Source organism: Tinamus guttatus, unplaced genomic scaffold (genome assembly GCF_059628265.1).
Source record: "Tinamus guttatus ecotype Peru unplaced genomic scaffold, ASM5962826v1 Tinamus_guttatus_pri_ptg000489l, whole genome shotgun sequence".
Lineage (NCBI taxonomy): Eukaryota > Metazoa > Chordata > Aves > Tinamiformes > Tinamidae > Tinamus > Tinamus guttatus.
Genome location: NW_028289023.1, coordinates 2,803,370 through 2,826,847, shown reverse-complemented (window position 1 = coordinate 2,826,847; position 23,478 = coordinate 2,803,370). Strand labels below are relative to the sequence as shown.

At 38.3% G+C, this 23,478-nt stretch overlaps 1 protein-coding gene across 1 annotated transcript in view; it reads right to left on the bottom strand.

Moving 5' to 3' along the window:
• PRKAR2B (protein kinase cAMP-dependent type II regulatory subunit beta) overlaps positions 1-23,478 on the bottom strand; it is a 77,226-nt gene that overhangs the window by 5,421 nt on the left and 48,327 nt on the right. The window contains exons 3-6 of the mRNA XM_088533226.1: positions 15,660-15,712; positions 14,769-14,852; positions 1,796-1,902; positions 149-302 (exon numbers count right to left, since the gene is read on the bottom strand). Coding sequence (XP_088389352.1) covers positions 149-302; positions 1,796-1,902; positions 14,769-14,852; positions 15,660-15,712 — 398 coding nt within the window. The remainder of the gene's footprint in view (positions 1-148; positions 303-1,795; positions 1,903-14,768; positions 14,853-15,659; positions 15,713-23,478) is intronic.

Below are 23,478 nucleotides of genomic sequence, written 5' to 3'. Positions count from 1 at the left end.
GATAGTACTAGGTCTGGTATTCTGAGTGCTTTAAAATTAAACTTCCCTAAATTATCAATAATTTTTATGCAGATATAGCATATCATGGTGATTTATATAAAACATTTAAAATAAATTGCTAATATATTAAAACAAGTATTTCACTTACCAATCCCCAGATGGCACCAGGAGAGGTAGCTATAATTGTAGCTGCTCTGGGCGTGTTGTACATTAAGGCCAACTCACCAAAACTGCCTCGGTTATCATAGGTTCCAATACACCTCCCAACACCATCACATTTTACATAAATATCATATGTGCCTCTGTTAATAAAATACATAAATACAGTAAGTGGAATTTCCTCCCGTTCTTTACTAAGCAGCCATTCATTATATTATTTTATACCATGAATTCTAAAGATAAAGCATTTTGAGATATATATATTTTGCTTGTTTAAATGATACTAAGCACCTTGCAGGGCCAATCACTTCTATAAATACCAAAAGTAGCTGCTTTTTAAAGGGAGGGATAGGGTTGTTATTTTATTGGAAGTAACTCATTTTAATGAAAACCTGATTTACAATGATTAATAACGAGAGCTGCATATATTAAAAATGAAGACTCAAACTTAGCATCCGTGTTTCATTTCAACCACAGTTCACACAAATGAGATGAGAGTTTGCAAAAATGATTATGATACAGACAATAAAAAAATGGGTTATTTGCCATTTTAAATATTTTAAAGTAATAATTAGTATATTTTAATGCATTAATTAAAGGAGATGAACACACAGAATTAATGTATATGAAAAACAACATAAGACTATGAAATGATAAAATCATATAATTAGCTAATAAAATGCATATTTCTTCTCCCCTTTATTAACTAGGTAGCTTACTTTTTTGCTCTGGAAGAGGCATAAAACTTGACATTGTAAAACACAACCCAGCCATTCTCAATGATGCTGAGTCATTATTTTGTTCAGAACAGAGGATATATATTATACTTGATAGATCATGCAGATGTAATGCAAACATCTGCACCATGACCCCCGTGATAAGGATCTTAGGGGTAGTTAGGGACAGACCTAAAAACCGCAAGGTTGACACAATTTTCAGTCCCTGTAGCTTTTTGAGTAGGAGAGACAGACCAAAACCTCACAGTTCTGAAGAAATGTTGACTCCTGACACACTTCAAAGATTGTCTTCAAAAAAGACCAACCACATTTAGATTTCTTTTTTGAGTTCAAGGATAATATTCCTTTCAAACACTCTCAAAAGTCACTGTCAAAGCTTCCAACTGAAGACAGAAAATAAGGAAAAATGTTTTGGCACAGCCTGGCCAGAGCCTGTCTAAATGACAAGTGCAGAACAGTGAAGTAAATGCTCCTCCAAACACATTGGCTTCAGCAATAAGCAACATCGAAGATTTTACTTAGCTTTACCCAAGACAGAGTTGCAGGTGAAATGCGTTAACTAAGCTACTTAAGCTCTAATAATACTTGTAGGAACCAGAAATTGTACAGACAGTATTAGATTGCAACAAGATTTCAAATCTGAAGTTGCAAAATTTTTCACACTGTGTTTTATATTAGATCTTTCTCAATTTGGGAAAAAAAGTCTTTGGGATCCAGCAATACCTAAAGAAGGAAGCGACATATTTCAATAAAAAAAACCTTTTAAAAAATCACCTTCCACAGCTCAAACACAAAATATGCATTATATTTTCTCTCTCCCATGCAAGTATGCATAAAAATCAAATTCGAGTACAGAAAAAGATAGATTTTTCTCAAAGGACTTTAGCACAAACATTCACCTATCAATGACGTAGAAGTTGTCACCATCGTCCCCTTGATCAATGACATGCTCTCCTCCTTCGACCTGCTTTTCAAACATCGCGTCCAACACCTGAGACATCTGTTCCTATTAAAAAAAACCACAAAGACAAGAAGTTATCATCTGCTTTTAAAATGTTACTCTTCAATTAACTGTTCAGATTCCCAAATATACAGACAGTGCTTAGCTTCCTTCCTCGTCCCTGCCAATGACAGTATAGACCTTGACTGCTATAAGTTACCCCATGAGCATCCAAAGACAGAATTTCACCCTTCACAACTACATACATTATGCAGATGACAGGAAGCACCATGTCCCTCATTGCAGACAACACACCTACCTGTTTCTGCCCTTAGAAATAATTTATAGGGTTATGAGTTTCAAAATGATTGTGAAGTATCTTGGAAATGTAGATGCCTACAATGCCTGCACAATACAGGGACGAATTTAACCATAAAGGTCTGTCACGTTTTGGATGAATAATTAAATGCTGGACTTCCCAAGAAGGAAGAAATCACACAGGCCTATAAAACTACTTGATTAGACTTAATGTTTATGAAATGTGAATGTTTGGAGGGAAACGAATCAGTCTATCAAAATGACATCATCTCAATTATAACTGCCTAATAACAAAAAGAAAATTGCAAACTATAATATTTGTCTTGGTGGGTATAAACTTGCTAAAATGTAGTGTTCACATAAAAGATAAAAAACAACTCAGCTCTTTCTGCATTAACAACATGAATCCCAAATGTTAACTTAATAACTTGAGTTTCACTTGTAGTTTATTCAAAAATATACTTAAAATACTAACAACAATTACAAAATTGTGCTTGGTTTCTGAACCTTACTAAGCATATATCATAGTGGAACAAATAAGTTCCACTGAAAACTGCAAGAAAAAAAAAGTCTGTGGATTTAGAGTTTTCCCCACACAATTTACTTAATTCATGGCATTGCCAGCCATTGGGAAGTGGCATTTACCTTTTGAAGTAATACCAGTACTGCCAGTTCTGTAGAGTTCCTTTACAACCCATGGACAGATATAACCATACCACTTATCTCAGAGCTATTCAATGGGGATGCCTTTTTCTTTCGTTTGATGATAGACTTCATAGATTTTGAATACTTACGCTAAATTTTATATATACAAAGACAAAATTCAGTGGAATTAAATCTATTTTTATCCTACCAGATTTCTTCATTTACTCAACCCCCTGACAATATCAGCAGTAGCACATCACACAAGACTTCTTAAAAAATGAAAACTAAATACATTTTTACCTAACAGAATCTACCGCAGCGGGCACAGAACAACAGAATTGCAGTATCCGACCTCAGTACAGTCAATTTAAGTAAAATACAGTAACATATCATGTATCCTACCTAGACCAGCAAGGCAGCCTAGGAATTATTTAACTCTGCTTAGTATCTTTTTCATTACAGTCAGCCATGCAGGTGCAAAAAGGAGGATCATTTTACTACCAGTTCTTGGGTTAGATTTCAATTTCAGAGAGAGAGAGGTCTGTGTGCCTTTGGGAGACATTGAAAATAATGCACATGAGTTGCCCTCTAAAAAATCAAGTTAACAGGTAGTATTTCTTTTTTTTTTTCCCCCCGCTTTTCCCTAAGTAAACTAAAAGGAACTCCTACACAATCTGTAGAACTGACATTAAGTCTAATCGGCTGTTTAAAGCATTTGAAAAAGCGCATTCCCCTTTCACTTGCTTGACACCTAAATTGGCAAAGTGAGTCCCCAACAAGCAGCCCCCCGCTGCCATTTGGATAGAAATGAGAATATGGCAAAGCTGCAGGTTTCCCTGGGGCGCAGGGCGCGCGCTCGCAGCCTCCCTCCGACGTCCTAATGAACAGCCCCTCAGGAGCCTCAGGAATTAAAATACTCCCAAGATGTTTTGAAAAAAGGCTGAATTAAAAGGAGCAAAAAGAGGTTATTAGCTGTATTGATACTGTTATTTACTGAAGGAACAGTATGTACTGTTAAAATACTGATTCAATGTGCTTCACCTAAGCTTTCAGGTTGGAACATTTTCATTCTCATAATTATGAGTCAGGCTCACTAAAAGATACAACTTTTCTGGAAGATGGCTTAAAGACACAACTTTCATGTCACCAGGTCTTTTTTAGACATCTGAGTAGAATTCATAAATGCAGTTCCTTTTTTTAAAAAGATGTTTTTTAACACTTGAAGTCACTTAATATTTTTGAGGACTAAATAACTTACCATTTTCTAATAATCTTTTTATTTTCTGCAGAATTATTCACAAGCATTTTACATTTCTAAATAAATCACAACTGATTTAGAGTCATCTGGTCCCCTTCCCAAAACTCTCCACATAAAATAATGACAGTGCAGACTAATAAGCAAACCAGGCACATAGTTCAGTTCTCACAAGCAAAGATTATAAGCAAGACCTGCTGTGGAGGAAAAAAAGAGTTCCTATAATAATCACTCATGTCCCACAAGTTATCAATTCCTCTTGGGAAAATTTAAAATAATTATTAAAAAAAACTCCAGTCTTCAACAAATCTTTCAAAATGATCAATTTTCTTATAGAGAAAAAAAGTCAGCTTCATAAAATGTCACAGTGATGCATTTTGGACAAAGTCTGCATACAACCAAAGCTGTAAGCATGCATCTCACTAACAGAATATAAAACAGATGGTCTTCCAGCAAGATTGATGCCCTCCCTAAATTAGTGGGAGGCTCTTCTAGGGTAATGGGAGACCTGTTTGACTAAAGTTCAACCTCAGAAAATAAAAATTACAGCAGCAACGCACAAATTTTCTGCTCTCTACCAAAGAGTTTCATTCCTACAAATTCCAGCTGGTACTAAAAATGCTAAATGTGTGAAAGACAGACACAGAACCCACTGGTTTTTTTTACCAGAAAAAGAGTAAAATAACAAAACAAAGAGTCCCCACTGAATTTCCTGCATTTTCTAAGATAACATTTTGATTGCAGAATGACAAATATCAACTAAGAATGAAAGTCAGCTCTCAGGAAGGGGTACAAAAATGCTTGTCAGGTTTCACAACTGAAGTATTTGTAAATGAGAACTCTTTGAAACATCCTGCAAAAAACAAACCTCGTGTGTGTGTAGCTGATTTATTTTTAGTTAGCTGAATTAATACTGAACTTTGTTTATTGTCATCAAGATTCACAAGATACAGTAGTCTCAGCCAGTCCTATTACTTCTTCATTTTTCACTGTGTAGTTACAGAGAAAGAGAATTTTGTACCTGCACACATGCACTTAGACTCTGCTGCAATACACTGGTATCTCCCCCCAGTTTTTCCCCAAAATCTCCTCCCAAACAACTAATACTTGGCATAATCGATGTTCTGATAACAGATCTACTTTTTAATCCTAAAGCCAGATTTCTCTTTATCTAATCTATCTTTATCCTTGCAGAGCGACCACAGGGAGGATCAGTAAATTGAGGCTCAGTGTGGCAGGGTATCAGGAGGCTTCACACACCAGCGAGCCAAGCAAGCAGGTTTTAAGCTTTTATGTTAAGAATTAAAATATGGATCAGAGTTTAAATAAACTGTGGTTGCATACATTTCCAACTGCGAGACATGAGCAATCATGGAAGGAAACTTTCATATTTATTCTGACTGTGATCCTGCCTGTCTGTAAAGCAGTAGCTTCAACACCTTCCCCTCCCACGGCAAGATGGCAGGAGGAGAATCTCTGCTGCTCGTGTTTGGGAAACATCCCAGTGCTACCGTGTTAAAATGGAAAGCCAGTCATGGAAACGAAAAACTTAGTTTGTGTAGCACAGTGGTGAGCAGGGACCCAAACCCCCGTCGCTCCGTGAACACTGCGGGTTGCACCGGCTCTCCAAGAGCCTCTCAGCAGGGATGCACTGCAGGAGCCTCCAAGAAACAGGGGTTTTCTATTCCAGGTTTGCAAATGTGTTACATGCAATGCTACGGCGATCTGGCAATCTGTATCCTAAGAATCATACCTTATAAATGTGATATAGTTCCAATAATAAACAGCTTATAAAGTATCTCACAGACTCACACAGACTCACAGAATGGTTGAGGTTGGAAGGGACCTCTAGAGATCTAGCCCAACCCCGCTGAAGCATTAAACATTTATGTTGTGTGACCTTAGTGACTTATGCCTTAATTTCATTATCTTAATACAACGTTTTCAAATATAACAAAAGTGCATTTCCTAAGGACAATGCAATTTCCAAATGCAAAGTAGCAAAACTAGAGTTTATATAGTTTAAAATCAGTTTATATATATATGTATGTATATATGTATATATATATATATATATATATATATATACACACACACAACATTTATTTACATATTCTGATAAATACGAGCAATGGATTTTTGTTGCACTCCAAACTGACAAGCATGTAAATGATGTAAATGTCAAAAAAGGATTTTTTTTTCAGAAAATAATGGGAACCCTAGGGTTTTTGCCAGGAAAAAGCAATTCTAAATACCATCCTCTGTATAGAGAACATATTTTCATTTTCTTAGAAGTTGTAGGAAATCAAAGCAGGAAATCAGACCTTCTGAGAGGCACATCCACCACACAAATCAAATGCAATGTACCAAGAATGCCAGCTATCCACAAAATTTTCAGTTTAATAATAAAGCTTTTTTGGTAGAGAAATTACTGCATTTCTCTCAAAAATATCTTTCTAATAATTGACGTTTAATGGCAGAGCATTAATGCACAAAAGAAAAATACTATTTGAGTGAAGAAAGAAACCATAGATACTGTCCCATTGCACTGGCTTTCAGGTGTGGATTTATCTGTTGCACAGAGGAGCATTAGCTCCCCTAGCAGCATTGGGCAGCGTGATCTATCTTCTCATTTCACTTAGACTGGAGATGGCGCATTTATTTTTTTCCTCTTTTAATTAGCCTGAAACTGTACCTGCCCTGGTTTTACAGTGGCTCAAATGAATCATCTTCAGCAAAGTTCTTCTGCAGGTTTAGATCAATCAGAATCAAAGACTACATCTAAGAAGTATTAAATTTCATGGGCCCAGGGGACCGACTTGAGCATGGGTTTGGTATGGTCCAGCCTGGATGGTTCTTGGTGCAACTCTCAGCTTCAGCTTGGGCCAGTGATCGCTCTCCTCATGGAGCCGGCTCAAACTTTCGGGTTTGTCTAGCTGGTTACAAAGAGATGACACATGAAATAGAGAAGAAGAGATCTCCAGGGAGTAACAATAACTGTATTACCAAGGAAATCCTCCTGGAACAGTGTCCAGCTCTATCCTTCTGACTACATCAAATGAATAACTGCAAAGAGGTGCTCCAGTTCTCTACTTGATAAGCGCTGTCCTCCAGAAGCTGGTTGCATTGGAAAATAGTATATTAATCTCACCCTCTTTCAGGTCAAGAAAACAAACATGGCAATTGCAAATTAAGATGATTCCTTGAAAAAAAAAATCAGTTAGATATAGGCCGCTATAAGTAAAGCTGCATTTTATTTACCATGCATTAAAAATCCAATCACTGGCATGTCCTTGGAAAAGGACTTTTGTTTCCATCAGGAGAGCTGACAGCATGATGAGTCCTTTCCAAATGCCAATAGCTTTTTTAACTGCTAGACTGCCAAGTGATTTGCTACCTCTGTGCCAGATAGGCATCTTCCTAATATCATTTTAGAGATTTGCTGTGAGCCATTTTGCCAAGGGAAAAGAACAAAACTCTATAGACTAAACTCAGCTGTTCTTAACTACCAGAGATTCTAAGAAACATCAGTGTTTAAATGTTGATAAAAACTTGTTCTTTGACCAAATGCCATAAACTGAATCAATGAAGTGCTGTAGAAATAAAAAATTGTAGGACGCGATCATGACCAAAGTCGTGACAAGGACAAATGCTTTTGACAAATTTCCTCTTCTGCTCTTTAAAAGAAACTAGTATATTTGTACAATTAAAGTGATGTGGCTTCTCACAGGAAACACAAGACATCACTGGAATCTGTCAGGTACTGGTAGGCTCCAAGTGCTATTAAGGTGGATGAATAAGTACCAGGAGTATTGGGTGATAGGTTAGGATTTACATTTGGCAACCCTAGGAAAGAGAAAAGATGAGTGAGCAGCTAGAGTGCTGCCTACTAGAAAGGATAATTCCCTTTTTGTGACCTGAGAAATCCTGTATAACCAAAACAAGTCTTAGATTTCCTTGGACACAATGGTAATAACAAGACTTCCCCATCTCATGTGACTGTTGTAAAAATTACGATGTTCTGAGACACAGCTGTTAAGACTAACCTATGAACAAAAGCTAATCCTCATTTCTTCTGTTCCCCAAATCTCAGTTCTCATAGCCACTTTGTTCTTTATACCTACAACTACTTTACTCAAATGAGCCTAAGTTAAACTGATCTTCTCTTGGCCACCTTTTCCTCAGTTTTGGCAACATGTATCAAGCAATTAATACGTAATAACCAAGCAGAATACTAATATGAATCAGACAGAGAACCACAGCAGGGAGAAAAAGAAGAGGAAAAACCAGAAAAAAACATAAGCCGGGAAATCAGGAAAGAAAAAAGGAGTATTAATCCAAATGTCAGAGCAGCCTCTTGATGCTTAAGCAGCCTCTGCTGTTGCCACTGTTAGAGTCCAGATGAACATGTCATGTTTCTTCTCAGGGATGAGTGAAAGTCTGGTAAAGATGTCAGCAAAATCCCTGCTCCCTTCAGCTCTGTTCTGTTCTGCCTTTCACCCCTTACCAGGAGCTGTAGGCGCTGAGGGCAGGAAGAGATGGGGCTAATTACCTGCATGAGGATGGAGAGGAGGTGTTTGGCCCACACCACCACCCAAATGCTACCTGATCCTATCAGTTCTTGTCAAAATCCTCTCTCTTACTCTCCCCAGCAGCCCCTCCAAATCTGCCACATGAATTCCTGAAGCCTCATGGTCCTTCCAAGCAGCCTCCTCCTGACCACCATGAGTCCTCTTCTTGCTGGTTCCTCATAACTTACCCTGCTGCTGCCAAAAAAAAAAGAAAAATACACTTTGCCTGTGCTGCTAACCCTTGAAACATTGCTGCTATTCCGTCTTGACTCTACTTTAAAATGTGAGAAAACCCTGGAAATGACTACCAAGGCAACACATCAACATCCAAGACACCCAAGAACTACTCACTGTGTGACCCACAAATGCCTACTGCAGTTTGCAGCTGTGTTCACTGGGTTAAACACTCGTAGCTCTCTGAGGTGAAAGAATAAAAACTAGAGAGACAATCAAACATATTCTAGCTAAATATTACAAAAGTTAGAAGAGTTTTTAATCACTAGAATTTTAATCACTACGCTAGAATTCAGTACCACGCTCTGTAGATGTTTCTATAGATTAACCCAGTACTGTCAGTGCTGTGCTTGCCAGCACAATGCAGCTTGTCATCAGCACAGATAAAATTCTTAAGCCAAAAGTGAAGGCGTCTCACATTTGCCAGTGCTGCTGCAGAACACACTTAACAGCTGATCACAGGCAAGACTGAGGCAATTCTTCTTTACTTGATCTGATGTAACTATTAACTCTGCCATAGATAAAAGCGAAGTATTAAGTGTAGTTTTGTTAGTTTGCAAACCCATTATTTCAGGAGGAATTTTGCAAGGGCAGAGTGATAACACATTCAGGCACTGTGAGCCCTCTCCAGGATTGCTGGGATAAAATCTGTATTCCCCTTAATAACTCCAACATCTGTGGTCCTAATTCTTCACCAATATTTTTAAGAACTTAAGAGAATAATTATAATTATATGGTAATATTATACCATATGATACATAATAATTATATATTTTGTGCTATCATTATTATTATGAGAATCATCTGCTAGCAACTCTTTTCATGGAAGAATTTAGTGTTAAGCATAGGCGTCCACTATTCATGAAATGTTATATTACTCTTTCTTTCACCATCCTTTGAATTAATCAATACTAATTGATTAATCAATATTTGTGCTCTCTCATATTAATTCTCCAGGTGAATGATTGGCAATATGCCCAGAAATTGCTCTCACATACTTGTGAAGAACATGCATAATTTATTACCTTTTAGAAAAGGAACAGTCTATTTGAAATAGTCTCCATAAACAGGGTAAAGCGCCCAAGAATAAAGCTCCCCTAAAAGAGAACAGGCCACTTAAGCCTGCGTGCAGATTTTGCTACAAAAAGGGTCGAGGTTTTAAGTGCAAGTACAGCCCCCCCAGGCTTTTAACTGCTGCCCTTAACAGACAAACCAAAGAGCTTGTCATTAAAGAGCCCCAGCAGAGGTTGCCTTTAAAAAAAAAAAAAAAAAAACAAAGGACCAAGTCTTCTCTGAACTGCCTTGCCGAAGGGAAATGCGGAAGGCCGTGCTGGCCCCCACATGAGCTGCTGCTGCCGCTCGCAGCGATAACGCAGCCGCTGGCTGCACGCACGGACCCCGAGCTGATAGCAGCGACCCAGCTCGAGGCTTCTTGGTAGCGGCCCATCTGCTTATCTGCTTGTTTTCTCCTGGCTGCCTCATCCCCAGGGGAAGAAGAGGGGAAAGAGTCAAAGAGAAAGAAAAGAAGCTTTACAGAGAGAGGTGTGAAAACAAGCGCTTCTGACTCCATCACCAGTAACTCTGGTATCCGGAACGTGAAGGTACGGGAATATGTTTTGTGTGTGCACAAAGCAAGCCGGCCAGCACCCGCTCTGCCACGCTGGGAGAAAGAAAGTGGTGCCAGCACAAAGGGGTATGGTGTGAGGCAATCAAGAACAACAGCCCCACGGCCTGCCAGGAAGAGGCTGTGCTGAGAGGAGAACAGGAGAAGGTGTTTTGGAAGAGGCATGGCCATCCTCAGGTTAGATTTGGAGTGTAGGGAGAGGGAAGCAGACATCGGAATGCGCTTTCCCCTCTTAACTCACCTGTCCACGCAGTTTTGCTCCTGCAGTTACTTATGGAAAAATTCCAGGAGCAAAACTGTGTGGACGAGTGAGTTAAAATTTCCTGATCTGGTCATCTATGAAGGAGCAGAAGAGCCCTGCAAACTCCTCTCCCCATCATCTTAATGCACATGCATGTTTTAATCCAAATTCTTCTTCTAGCAAAGCTAAAAACAGTATTGAGTGACAGCAACCAGATAGGAGCCAATTAAGTCACCAGAAAGATGAAAAAAGATTAAAATACTGATTTTTTTAAAATGCTTTTTATTTTAAGGAGCTCACTCAGGGGTGCCTTGCCCAATTGCCATTGACCTTGACCAGTCACACACTCATCAATCCCCAAAAGTAAAGGAAGCTCCAGGATGATTCAAATAACTTTGCAGACATTAGGAATTTAACAGTTGGCTTTTAAAACTGCCACTTAGGGAATTGCACACCACAACTAGTGTTCCTTTGTAACATACTTCATTTTCAACCAGAGCCAATATTTATATTTATAGATATTTTTCCTTAAGTTCAACTATGGGGTATTTAAACACAGCAGTGTTTAAAAGTAGTGTTTACCAGCTAAAAAAGCAGTGTTTACCAGGTAAACGCAGACTCGAGACATAAATATGCTCAGTCTAAGTTTAGTCTCAAAGTCGGAAGATTATCTGCAGCTCTTCTCTTACATTTTGTCTCACATTAAATGGTTCTGCCATTTTTCACTTTTATGTGGAGGCTCCTGCCTTTCCACACAATGTCTTTAATTAAAATGCTGACCAGTACTTTAAGTCGCCTCCTCATTACTGCAACTTCTCCTGCTGTCATGATACCCTTATCTTATCCTTACGTCCACATTAAAACACAAATATGTTAGGGGTGGGATAACATTTTATGAAAATGTGAGCTCTGTTCTGCATCACGCACTGAGCACAACTGTTACCATGCCTTAGGGCCGGCTCTCCTGCTGTATTTGGGAATGCTGCTTGACACTTGCTAAAAGGCCATCAGGGAAAAGCCATTAAGTGCTCTACACTGTCTCTCCAATGTCCGCTCGCTGAGCTCTGTATGTTTTCCATGCACTGAACTATTACAGGAAGAGGTTGAAGTTCAGTGCAAAACAAAACAAAAAAAGTATGTGCGAAGGGAAGAGGAGGGACAGACACTATTTATACACAGCTTGGATTTTTGTTCCTGGGACTTTAGCTGAAGATCCTCTCTTCCATACTTCTCCAAGACGAAGGGGGTTTCTTGCTAATATACCAGGGAACTGCAGCAGCTGGCACACACTCACTTGTGCTCTGGGGTGGAGAGGCAGAGGTGAGGTAGAGATTTGGGGTGGGAATGCTTAAATTACTGCAACTCCAGTTGCCAAAGCTCTTGAGCCGCTGAACAGAAGTAGAGCAGGGGGGAAGAGGGGGAGAGGGCAGCAGAGTCTCCTCTGGGGAGCCATAGATCTTGGTGTCACTGAAGAGGCAACCAGACTGAAGAAAGCTGCATGTCAACACCCTTGCTAACTTCAGAGCCCAGTAGCTTTCCAATACCTTGCATTAGAAAATGTATAATAATGATTACTATTATTAATGATAATAATAATTCCTTTACAAAATCATTTTCTTTGCCTTTCCAGAATGCTGTCTGTGGAGGAGTTATACTAGAAGAAAGAGAGTCCATAAGCTACCGGACAATCTGAGCGAATGCAGGTAAACAAGAGAAAACTTTGGAGATTTCAGGAAGAGATTTCCAGGCTTTGGATGGCTGCATTGCAGAGCCCCATGAAGGGGCTAGGAAGTCTTTAGCCAAACATGTGGAACAGACTATGGGAACTAATAACAATTACAAAAAACTGATTCAGAAGCAAAAAAGAAAAAAAGGGCTTCAGGAAGATCAAAACATCAGAGGGATGATATGCCAACATACCAAAACAGTTCTGAGATCGCCTCCACAAATGGGGGAGGTAAGTCCTCAAATTCCTTAGAAAAGCTATATAAAATGTCTACACTGAAACAGCTTCATGCTGCAGGACTCCACAACACTGCAACACAGATGATAAGAAGCCAATAGATACCCACTCTGCAGACCGAGTGGCTGATGAACATCTCCTCTAATGAGCACATCTATCTAAATAGACAGAAGACCTAGCTCAGCAAAAGACAAAATGGATCTTGTCCAGAGGATTTGTACAAATGGGAGATACTCCCAAGAAACTGGGTAAACTCAGGAAAGAAGAAGGCCCAGATGAGTATCAAGACTCATTATATTATAAGTACCTCAAGGCAGGGAGTGAAGAGGATGGTGCTGGTCTCTTTTCAGTGGTGGCCACCGACAGAACTAGAGGTAATGGCCACAAACTGAAGCACCAAAAGTTCCACATGAACTTAAGGAAAAATTTTTTAACAGTGAGGGTGACAAAGCACTGGAACAGGCTGCCCAGAGAGGTTGTGGAGTCTCCTTCTCTGGAGATCTTCAAAACCCACTTGGATGCAGTCCTGTGCCACGTGCTCTAGGTGACCCTGTGTGTGCAGGGGGGTTGGACTAGATGATCTCTAGAGGTCCCTTCCAACCTTAAGCATTCTATGATTCTATGATTCTACGATAAGGCAGGTTATAGGAGCACACAATAAACCACTGGGTCTGAAGGTTCATAACAGTTAAGTGCTCACAGACTTAAACAAGAAGGGTCTGTCGAAGTATCATTAGCAGGATAAATTAACTCCTGACCAGCCAAACTGGGGCCAGGACACAACACTAATAAGGAAGAGATATAATAAAACAATTTCACATGCTCAGATGCCACTTTGTGTGCACAAAATTATGTATAAACATAATGCGAGAGTGGAAGGGACGTATTCAGATGACTTTGGCTTGAGCTTATTATAGCGGAACAGTTGATTAACTACCCATTAAACAGATACCATATAGGAGTTAGGAAATCCTTTGCACCAGGGTCCCTGGAATCCCAAGAGCGCACATACATTGGGACCTATGTTAAAACCCTTGATATCCTCTCATAGCTCTAACTCATGGCCTTGATGGGTCTCTCTGGCTCACCTTTCCTCATGTCTCTGTGAGTATGAGTACTCTGGGTTTCAGCTCAGCATTCCCATATGCCAAAGCCCAGAGCTAGAACCAGCAGATGGATTAAATCACATTTGCCATAATAGCACCTGACTTTCAAACAGAGCTGCAGGTTGGCCCTTCCATTAGCTCCTTCTTGAATGAAATTTAATTTTTTCATGCTTAAAAGTCTATATAACTGCTTCCATCTTCCCCATTTTCCCCCCTTTGACAGCCCTAAATCAGTTCTCTTGAGAAAGTATTTGGTATTTGGGAGTCATCCCAACCTCAGTGTACATGCTTTGATTTATATACTTGCCTTTCACTTAGTCCTGTGCTTTTTTGTAATATTATGACCTTTGTCTGTCCAGATCATTTGTTCACTGCACTTAATCTTTCTTAAAAGTTCATTACTGTTTTCATAAGCAATAGAAGAAAGATATCCTCTCAGAAGAATATTATTTGCACTGTTTTTACAGTGTCTATATTAAGTGAAATAATAATGTAAACATCTTGCTATTACCATTCTCTTCCCCTCTGTTTCATAATTTGCTTATACTATTATATCTCTAGTTAAGCTGCAGGCTTTGGAGGTAATTTTAAGATTTGATGGAGGGCTCAGTACACTTTTGAATGATACAAAATAACTAGAAGCAACAAAATACTGAATTCAAAGTTAACTGACAAATCTATATTTACCAATATATTAATATATAGTTAATATCATTTCAAAATAGGAACACAACAAAATACAGAACTTCACAAATATATTAATGTACTTCAATTCATTATTATAAATCATGGTACTTAAAAATAGACCCATATATATATGACGTGACTTCAAAAAAAGTCACTTTTGCAGTTTATGGAATGGTCAAGAAAGCATACATAGCTGCTTACAAAAGTCTATAAACTCCTACACAAAACTTGGGAGTCTCAATTATCACCAGCACTGCAAGATCTTCTTCATTATAAGGAATCTCTTACCGGATCGAGGTTCTTAAAAAGGAGGATGTCCTTGCAAGCCTCCTGCAGTCTGTTTCTTTGATCGTCTGTTTTAGGGTGAATAATCTGAAGAATATAACAGAAAAATCTTTAAAGTGGTCATTCTATAGCAGCAATTAGTTGAAAGTCTGAGCTAATACAGCTAAGCATTTTACATAACATTTTAGACTTGTTTGACAACATTCCCACTCCAAAATCTTCAGAATTTGCATAAATACCCAATGATGATACTATTCCCCACAATATAAGAAAATACTGCTCTACTGAATCTAAAAAGAACTTCTCATTTGTAGAATTCGGTTCATTTCTGCAAACCATTCTCAATATCTCTGTTTAAAATATTATTTTCACAGAATAAACAACAGACTTCACAGCCTCTGAGTGAGCCATAGGTTTTACTAAATTACCAGCATATGTTCGACATAAATTAACAGCTTCACTGATAATCAATTCACATGCTTACAATGGTATGCAGGGTTCCAAAACTGTGATAGTAGATGATAATCTTTATGAAAAAGTTACGAAAACTTTATAAACCAGAAAATAGATATTTATACTTGCCTCAAAAGTCCATTCTATGCTACTTTATATTAAAAATACTTAAATGCCTCTTAAAGGCATTTATTAAACATAAATAAATAAAATATATTTCATTAAACTATTGCATTCTAAAACTGAAAATAGAGAGTTTTTTTAATGTGCCTTTAAGAACAAAACCCCATAGATTATTAAAAGATATTACAATAAGGATGATTTCAGAAAGGAATAGTAATGCTGGTTATATAACTTACATAATTAGTCCTATTTTTTTCCTAATTATAATGCTTGAAAACTGAAAATATAAGTATTTATTTCAAAGCCCTATTTAAATACCCTGGTTTCTGTGTCATCCTCTTCTTCATCCGGATTGTAAGCTTCTGCACACACTGAAATTAAAAAAAAAAAAAGTATAATCTGAACTGAAAGTAACATAACGTTTTGCACAATTTACAGAACAGAAAATGAATCATGTGACATAGTAATGAGCTCAACAGAGAATTTCCAAGATCTTGCGCACAGGGAGAATAGTAGGTAATCTCCGCACTGCAGGCAAAACATCTACATTTATGTCATTTTTGACATGTTTTTTATGTTTTAAGAGATATGCCCTGAATACTCCTCAATCTCCCAGGTAACATGTTCTAAATGGCTGGACCTTAACATAAGAATTTATTTTCTTTCGTGTCTAAACTAATTCATTCCTGTTACAATCTAATCACACCATGTCTTGGCTTATCCATCCTGGATACAGATAACAGATCATTTGTTCGCTTCATCTACATAAATTCGGGTCTTTTAGGTTCCTGAAACCTTTTTTATCCTACCAACACTTAACTTTTTAGGATAAATAACTCTGATTCTTGACATCCTTCCTCACAAGCCATGGTTTTTACGTGTTCAATCTCATTGCTATTGTCTGTACCCTCCCGCCATCCCTGCCTTTATTGAAGGGGGATGCCCAGAACTGCAGCTGAACAGAATACTAAGTAGGACAGATGAATTACTCTGCTTTATACATCTTGAGGGCTATATATCTCTTTATCCATCCCTGCCTTTTTTCATAACAGCTTGATACTGTTTACTCGTGTAATTTTCATGACTTGTATATCATTCTCAAAAATCCCTGCTTAGCCAGCTCTCCCTGATGCTAGGTATTGCTATTTCTGGGTGTAGTGCTGTACACCCATTCTTACTAAATATCACCTATTTCCCCAGACTTTTTCTCCAATATGTCAAAATAAAAATCTAATCCTGTACTTGCAGTCCCTTTTCAGTTTGAGACAACTGCAAATTTAATAAGCATCCTCTTAGTTCCATAATCCAGATTAGTGTTGCAAATACAGAAAGATTATTTTACTATTCTTTCCTCTTAATAATGCAAATGAATTTTCATTTTCCATATGGTTCTTTCTTATGCTTGATTATAAAGAGCTTAAAATTTAGTCAGTTTTATGGTGCTTTTTGTTCTCCTTCTGGGCTGTCACGATTTGCATTTGCGCCTTTTATATTGTTTGTTCAAGGAACAACCAGTTTTGTTTAACTTCTTTTCTCTAGATTCTGTCCCTATGAGATTATGCCTGCAGTCCTCATTTTACTGTAATCTTCCCTCTTAGAGCCTTTCCTTCTAATTTTTCATTCCAGTTCTTTTCCCTCCTATAACCTACAAGCACTGCCATCCCAAGGTAATTGTCACTGAAGCCATCCCTCCTCTCCCTATCCTGGAACATCTTTGCTCTCAGAGGCAGTATCAAGTAGAACAGCTTCCCTCCTAACTGTTTTTTCTTCTCTCTCCAAATTTGCTCATATTCCAAGACATATTGGGCAGGTGCTATTCTACTTTCTCCTCTAACAGCCGATTGATTAGCTAGGCTCTCCTATGGCCACCATCCCCGGTACACTGCTAATAAAAACCCTCACCTACTCACACTCCTGCATTTGGTAGTCTGTGTTATGCCTGTGTGATCTGGAGCCATGAACGTTTCTCCTATTACTCACAGACCACGAGGATCATCCAACACTCTCCATGGGCTGGGTGAGGGCACAAGGGTATGAACCTGCTGTAGGGCAGCAACCACTGCCGCCTCCTCCCTCTCCTTCCACCATGTAAAGAGTATTGTTGTTCACAGATTGAGGTCCTCTTACTTATTCCTGATATTTCCTCTGTTATTATGCAAGCAACTTCTGAAAGAGTCACCAGATGGATCCATTAACGCCTTGTTCCCAAACCTGACTGAGGTGATTTCACTGCAATACGTGTTACTATACAGAGTGTCCCAAAGGAGGTCTTGGCCCTCACCATATTAGGCACCCAAAAACTACCATGTCCATTCTTTAAACCTTGGCAGCTTCAGAACTGTAACACAACTTGATACAACTCCCTTTGGAACCAACTGGAAGATTCCTACAGAATTTAATAAGAACTGGATTTGGTCCCAAATTATTCGTAATGCCCACAAAAGGAAATTTGAAATCTGTTGAACAAATACGATATTTTGCCTCTAAATAAACAGAATGTTCCTACCAACTATTTTATGGTAACTATAGTATTTCAATGTCATCTGAAATAAACTTCAGAAGATTTTATTAAAATAGCAACAACAGAAACATGTAAAATAAGCATCATAACCCATCTCATAAATCACTACGTTGTTTCAGCTGCTATCTGCCTCTGTGCCCGAGCATATATATGCGTACATGGGAGTCAACAAATGTGTGTTAAAGCACAGTATCCTAATGGATAAATAGTTCATCTGAAACCAAGGTACAGCAACATCATCCCCTCACTCCCCACACCCTCTATATCCTCCATGTCCATGTGTGGACAAACTCTGACAAAAGAGTAACTTCATTCCATGGCTACCGTGGTGTTACCACAGGTCACAGTTGGGCTGAACATTTAACAGTCTTCCAAACTACACAAAAGATGACTCTTCTCTCTGTTAGAAACTCATTCCCTTGTCTCATTAGCCATTGTCAGCAGGCATCTTTATCGAATGTTTCCTCTTTGTCACTGGTTACAGGGAATATGACATTTCTTTAATAACTTCAGTTTCTTTTGGCTAGCGCCCATCTCCTCAAATTTTAAAATGATTTTTTTGTTGTTATTTGAGATAAAGTCTTCTGGTAATAATTCTGTACCTCTTCTGACTAGCTTATCTTCTTTCCATAATCACTCCTGCATCCTTCATTTGGGTCTCAAGTTAAAGAGTATACAAATGCTGATAATGCAGCTCCGTGGTGCTAAATCTGGAATTCATTTTCCTACATGGATTATCTTTGTAGTCTTTCAGACCTTATAATCTAGTAACATGTTCATTTCTGAGTGCCTAGGACTAGATACCCCATAGAAGACTTGATACACTCAAGCACTTGATCATTGCCCAAAAAGCAACCCTAACTCAGTGGTTAGGAACTTACTTCACCCAATGTGCAATTATGGCATTAAAAACTGTGACAGTCACTGTACACGTTTCTCTCTTAGTCAATAAACTCAGCTAAACTAAACTATTTTTATTAAATTCTTCTAATGGAGGGTTACATCTCATGCATAATTCACCAGTGGAGAGTGAAACACAAGCAAGCCCAAACACACCGACACAGGAAGCTCTCAGAAGAAGGCAGAGCATCATCAAGATACTGAACCCACATGCACACAAATGTAACCTGCTAATAATAAAATGAATAATGACACGAAATTCATATGTAATCATAAACGTCCTACAGTGAAAACATGTGAGGAAAAACAGTCAATGTGTTCAGCCTCTAAAAAGTTCTGACCAAATGATTCGTATTCACAATGAAAGAAAATACTATAACAATTCACAGGATGAGCAAGCAAATTAATTTTATCTTCTCTCTACTTACTGTAAGTAAAGAATTAACTTTTTTTTTAAATTGCAGGGTAGAATGTAATGAGTTTCTCACAGCCATGCTGTCAGAAAGAGATTAATTATAGTATATAGAAGCACTAGCATAAATGACCTTTTTGTCCTTGGCTGGTGTGGTTAAAAGTAGCTGAGCTCAATTCGTTTATTATGGTAGAATTTTTGTTCCAAAGATTAAAAAAAAATAACATTAATTGCACAAAAAAGGCTCTTTAGAACAATGCAAGAGTTATCACTCACCAGAGAAAACAGAGAGCTTTTTCCTATCAAGTGACTATCATGGGATAAGTTTAAGATAAAGACCAATTAGTGGCATGTGATTACCATTAGGAGAAAAACATCAGAGCCTTTACAACAAAAGCTACCAATGTAGGAGTGAATGATTTAAAATGGTGTAAACTCTACTCTGTGATAAATGACATGTATGTAAATTTTATATTGCCTAAATTTGAGGTGAATAAACTGTCTATAACACAGATGACAGCTTACACATTAAATTTCCATGAGATCCAAAACTCCTGACAGAATTTTGTGGCGTATTGTATAGCACAGGCATCAGGACTATAACATGCAGTTACGCCGAGAAAAAGGATAAAGTGCTTCTTAATGAAGGAATCTATTCTCAACATGCATTTTCTTCAATTTTCTTGCCACAAACAAGCCTCCCTGTATTGTTTTGAAGGTACCAAGTAATTTACAATTCCTGTACTTTTATGAAACTAGTAGGTGAATATACTTCTACTGTATCTTAATAGTAGATCCTAATTCTATAGCACAGTATTTCTAAGTAGCACTAATATATATATCTTAGTTCTTCAAATGCTGACAATTTCCTACATAAGTTATTAAATAAAAGAGAGATTACTATAACGAGTTGAGGAAAGAGAAAAAGGAAAATTTATCTGACATTTGTATTCTGAAGTGCCTTGTGCTTATTTCAGGAGAAACTGGAAACAAAAGATTTCCAGGCAGAGGGCAATCTAGGATACAGGGAGTAACCGCAATTTGTACTGTAGAGTCCCTTAGCTCCATTTTCTCAATAATAATTTTCTTCAGGCAATTTGTGTACAAAGAAATAAGGTCATAAGGCACATTACAAAGAACTTTACAAGAAAGCAAGACAGTTATGAAACCATTTCCTCATCCCATTCAGTGTAAATCGATACTGGACAATGTTGCCAGCATCACTATCAGGCTGGAGTGTGAAAATAAAATGGGAGGGAGATGCAGAGCATCTCTGCCCATCGCAGCTGTGGCAGCCTGCCAACCTCCCCACAGACACCCCTCGCCACGAGAGCTCTGCCCATGCCCTCCCACGGCAGGAGTGACACTTCACTGGTAGAGCCATATGCTGATTCCTAAAGTGATTTAATATTGTGATTTTTCCCCCAGACTGTAAATACTTTCTCTACTAAAAGCAGAGTGAGAACATGGTGCATTGAAACTTCTGGTAGGACAGGTGCCAGTTCCAAACTGGATGGCAAATACTGTCTCCATCTCCATCAAAGTTCTCCAAAGGAAGTGAAATGAACTGTGCACTCCAAAATCCAGAATTTCAAAGATAACTTCTACTGAAGCAAAACTAACCCCGTTTCATAGGAGCAATGAGATATTACTACTTGTGAGTATGAAATCCCACCTTTCTTCCAGAGCTCTTTTTGACCGAATGAAATGAAGAGCTGTAAGAATAAAAACTGAAGAAGAACCTAGGGAAAGGAGATCCACTTCCTCCTCTGAGAGTTCAATGAGGCCAGATAGATAACATTTAAAACGTTCATGGAGCATCTAGTTGAGTGAACACCAATGAGCCTGCTGCTATGATACATCATTTGTGGAAAAATACAGATTATTTCAAGAAGACAAGTTACTCTAAATGGGAGCTAATTTGCAACAAAGCATCATCACTGAGGCTATCATATCCCCATGGTCCTGTGAAAAAGGTACATCTGCAGAATATCTAACCCTGACAGGGTCTCTAAACTGAATCTTCAAGCACTGTAAACAAAATTTATATCCGGAATGCCTGACACTTTGCAATTCTGTATCATTATTCTACTAGATGTACAGCATCTACATAAAGATGCTGCTATGCAACTTGGATTCAAAGTATGCACAACCAGAAAAAAAAGCTCTGGCAATCACAGAGACATAAAAATTCTTGAGATTTCTTTCACATGCAGCAAACCAAAATTTGTAAATAAATAAATAAGTTCCTCATCTGTTCTGCCAGATTCATGGGACAACTTTATCTCTGAGCAGTTCCCTACCTAACAAAATTGACTACGGACATCAGCCTCAGAATCTAAAGTTGGATAAAAACCAGGCAGCTTAATTACCAGGACCTTCAGCTTATTCTGTGGGCACTGATTGAACACCAGTAAGAAAGTCTGTTTCAAGATGGACTGCGCATGGAGGACTGGGCTCATCCTTTCATTGCCTAGACTGAATTTCTCCAAAGACTTCAAGACAGACATCAATACATACCAAATACCGTGTTAAACCATACAGTCAAGAACTGCTCATGCCATCAACTTTTCTTTGGTATTTTCTCCTGTCCGGTCACTGCTAACGTTATTTCACATGAGCCAAACTTAAATATCAAACTTTAAATATCTTGGCATTAGATATGATGAGCAATTGAAGACACTGAGAACACCGATTACATTGCTTTCAGCTAACTTTACCACATTGAGCTGTTCATGTGTGGGTGCCTCATCACAGCAAGTTCATTCTGTCACAGGCTACATAACCATTGTAGCCACATTTTTTTTTTGTCATGGAAAGTACTTTAGACACTTGGAATATAAGTGGAAAAATCATCGTATGTTAGAGTGCAGGCCCTCCCTGTATTCCACAGGCAAAGCACTCCACACCACAGACAGCAGCACCACGAGAAAGACACACACTTTTCCTAGAAATCACATGGTTTTGAATCACCAAATCAGCTACTCCACAGAACCACAACACTTCAACTTCACAACAGGCGGCTGAAAAGACTTCTGTTAAATGAACCTGAAAGGAGATTTAATAAAATCCCCCTGTGGACTTCAACAGTCCTTATCCCTCTTTATATTTCAGTTCTCACCATAACTGTGTAATTTGTCAAGCGGGAGCTAAAACACAGGCTTCAGGCTTGTGAGGAGGAGACAGTTTTCCCGGCCTCTCAGGAAGTGCTTGACTTCATCTGTCTGGCTAGCTAACAACAGCACAAGCACATTACAGTGTCCAGAACTCTGCAGGTGGTTATCAAACAATCAAATCCTGACAAAGTAAGAGGCATTTCCACGAGAAGAGTTTGCCAGTACATACTATATACCCTCTACTATTTACTATATAAGCTTTCCCCCAAAAAGCTAAAAGTAGCCTACAGAGTAGCAACATTCTGTACTCCTGTGTTGACCTGTGTAACCTTCTGTTCCCCTTCCTAAAACATTCTGAGCAGTTCACAACACTACAATGTGTTATTTGGGGCACAGCTCTAAAATGTATAAGTATTTGACAAGTTCTGAGCAAACACAGAGCTCTTTACATGCATTTCCTCTGTATACCACAGGATAAAAACAGAACTGCGCCCAGCTCTCTCTCCCATATTATTTTGTACTTCATGCCTGTCAACTACAGAGCCTTTGCTTATTGAAAAGTCAACGACAGGAAGAACTCAGGAAGCATGCATTACTTTTCCACCAGAAAGTTCATCCTTTACATAGAAAGTGAGCACACATAACTTGCAGCTGTTAAGAAAACATATTCTGAACAGCCCAGCTTAATATTTTTGCAGATTTAATATTAAATATTTCACATTGAAACATTTTTTTCAGTATTCTTAATACATCTCAGAGAGTAAACAGCTTTGAAATCTGATTTGCTAAAAACATGTTAAAAATTGTAGCTACAACTGTTCATCCCAATAGCAGTCAGGTTTTAAAATAGTAGCATAACTTATTCAACTATACACAATACCAAGCTGAACATTCAGCAAAATAAGAAAGGTACAGATAAAACTAAATCTAGAAGACTCTAAGAAACTTTGGAAAGATGTCAAATTAAAGACAGGTTTATGCAAGCCACAGTTAGAGGATGGTAGAATTTTATATACAATAAGCAGGCCCATAGGAGATGGGTTTGAAACTGTTTGTTCCTTGTGGCTTTAGAACTGCTAAATAAATACTTTGCTTTGAGAAGACTGATCTAGTCCTTTTTCAGACTAACCATCTGAAGCCCTGAACGTAGGTACTGAAACACTCCCCATCCCTGGAAGGTGGTTACGA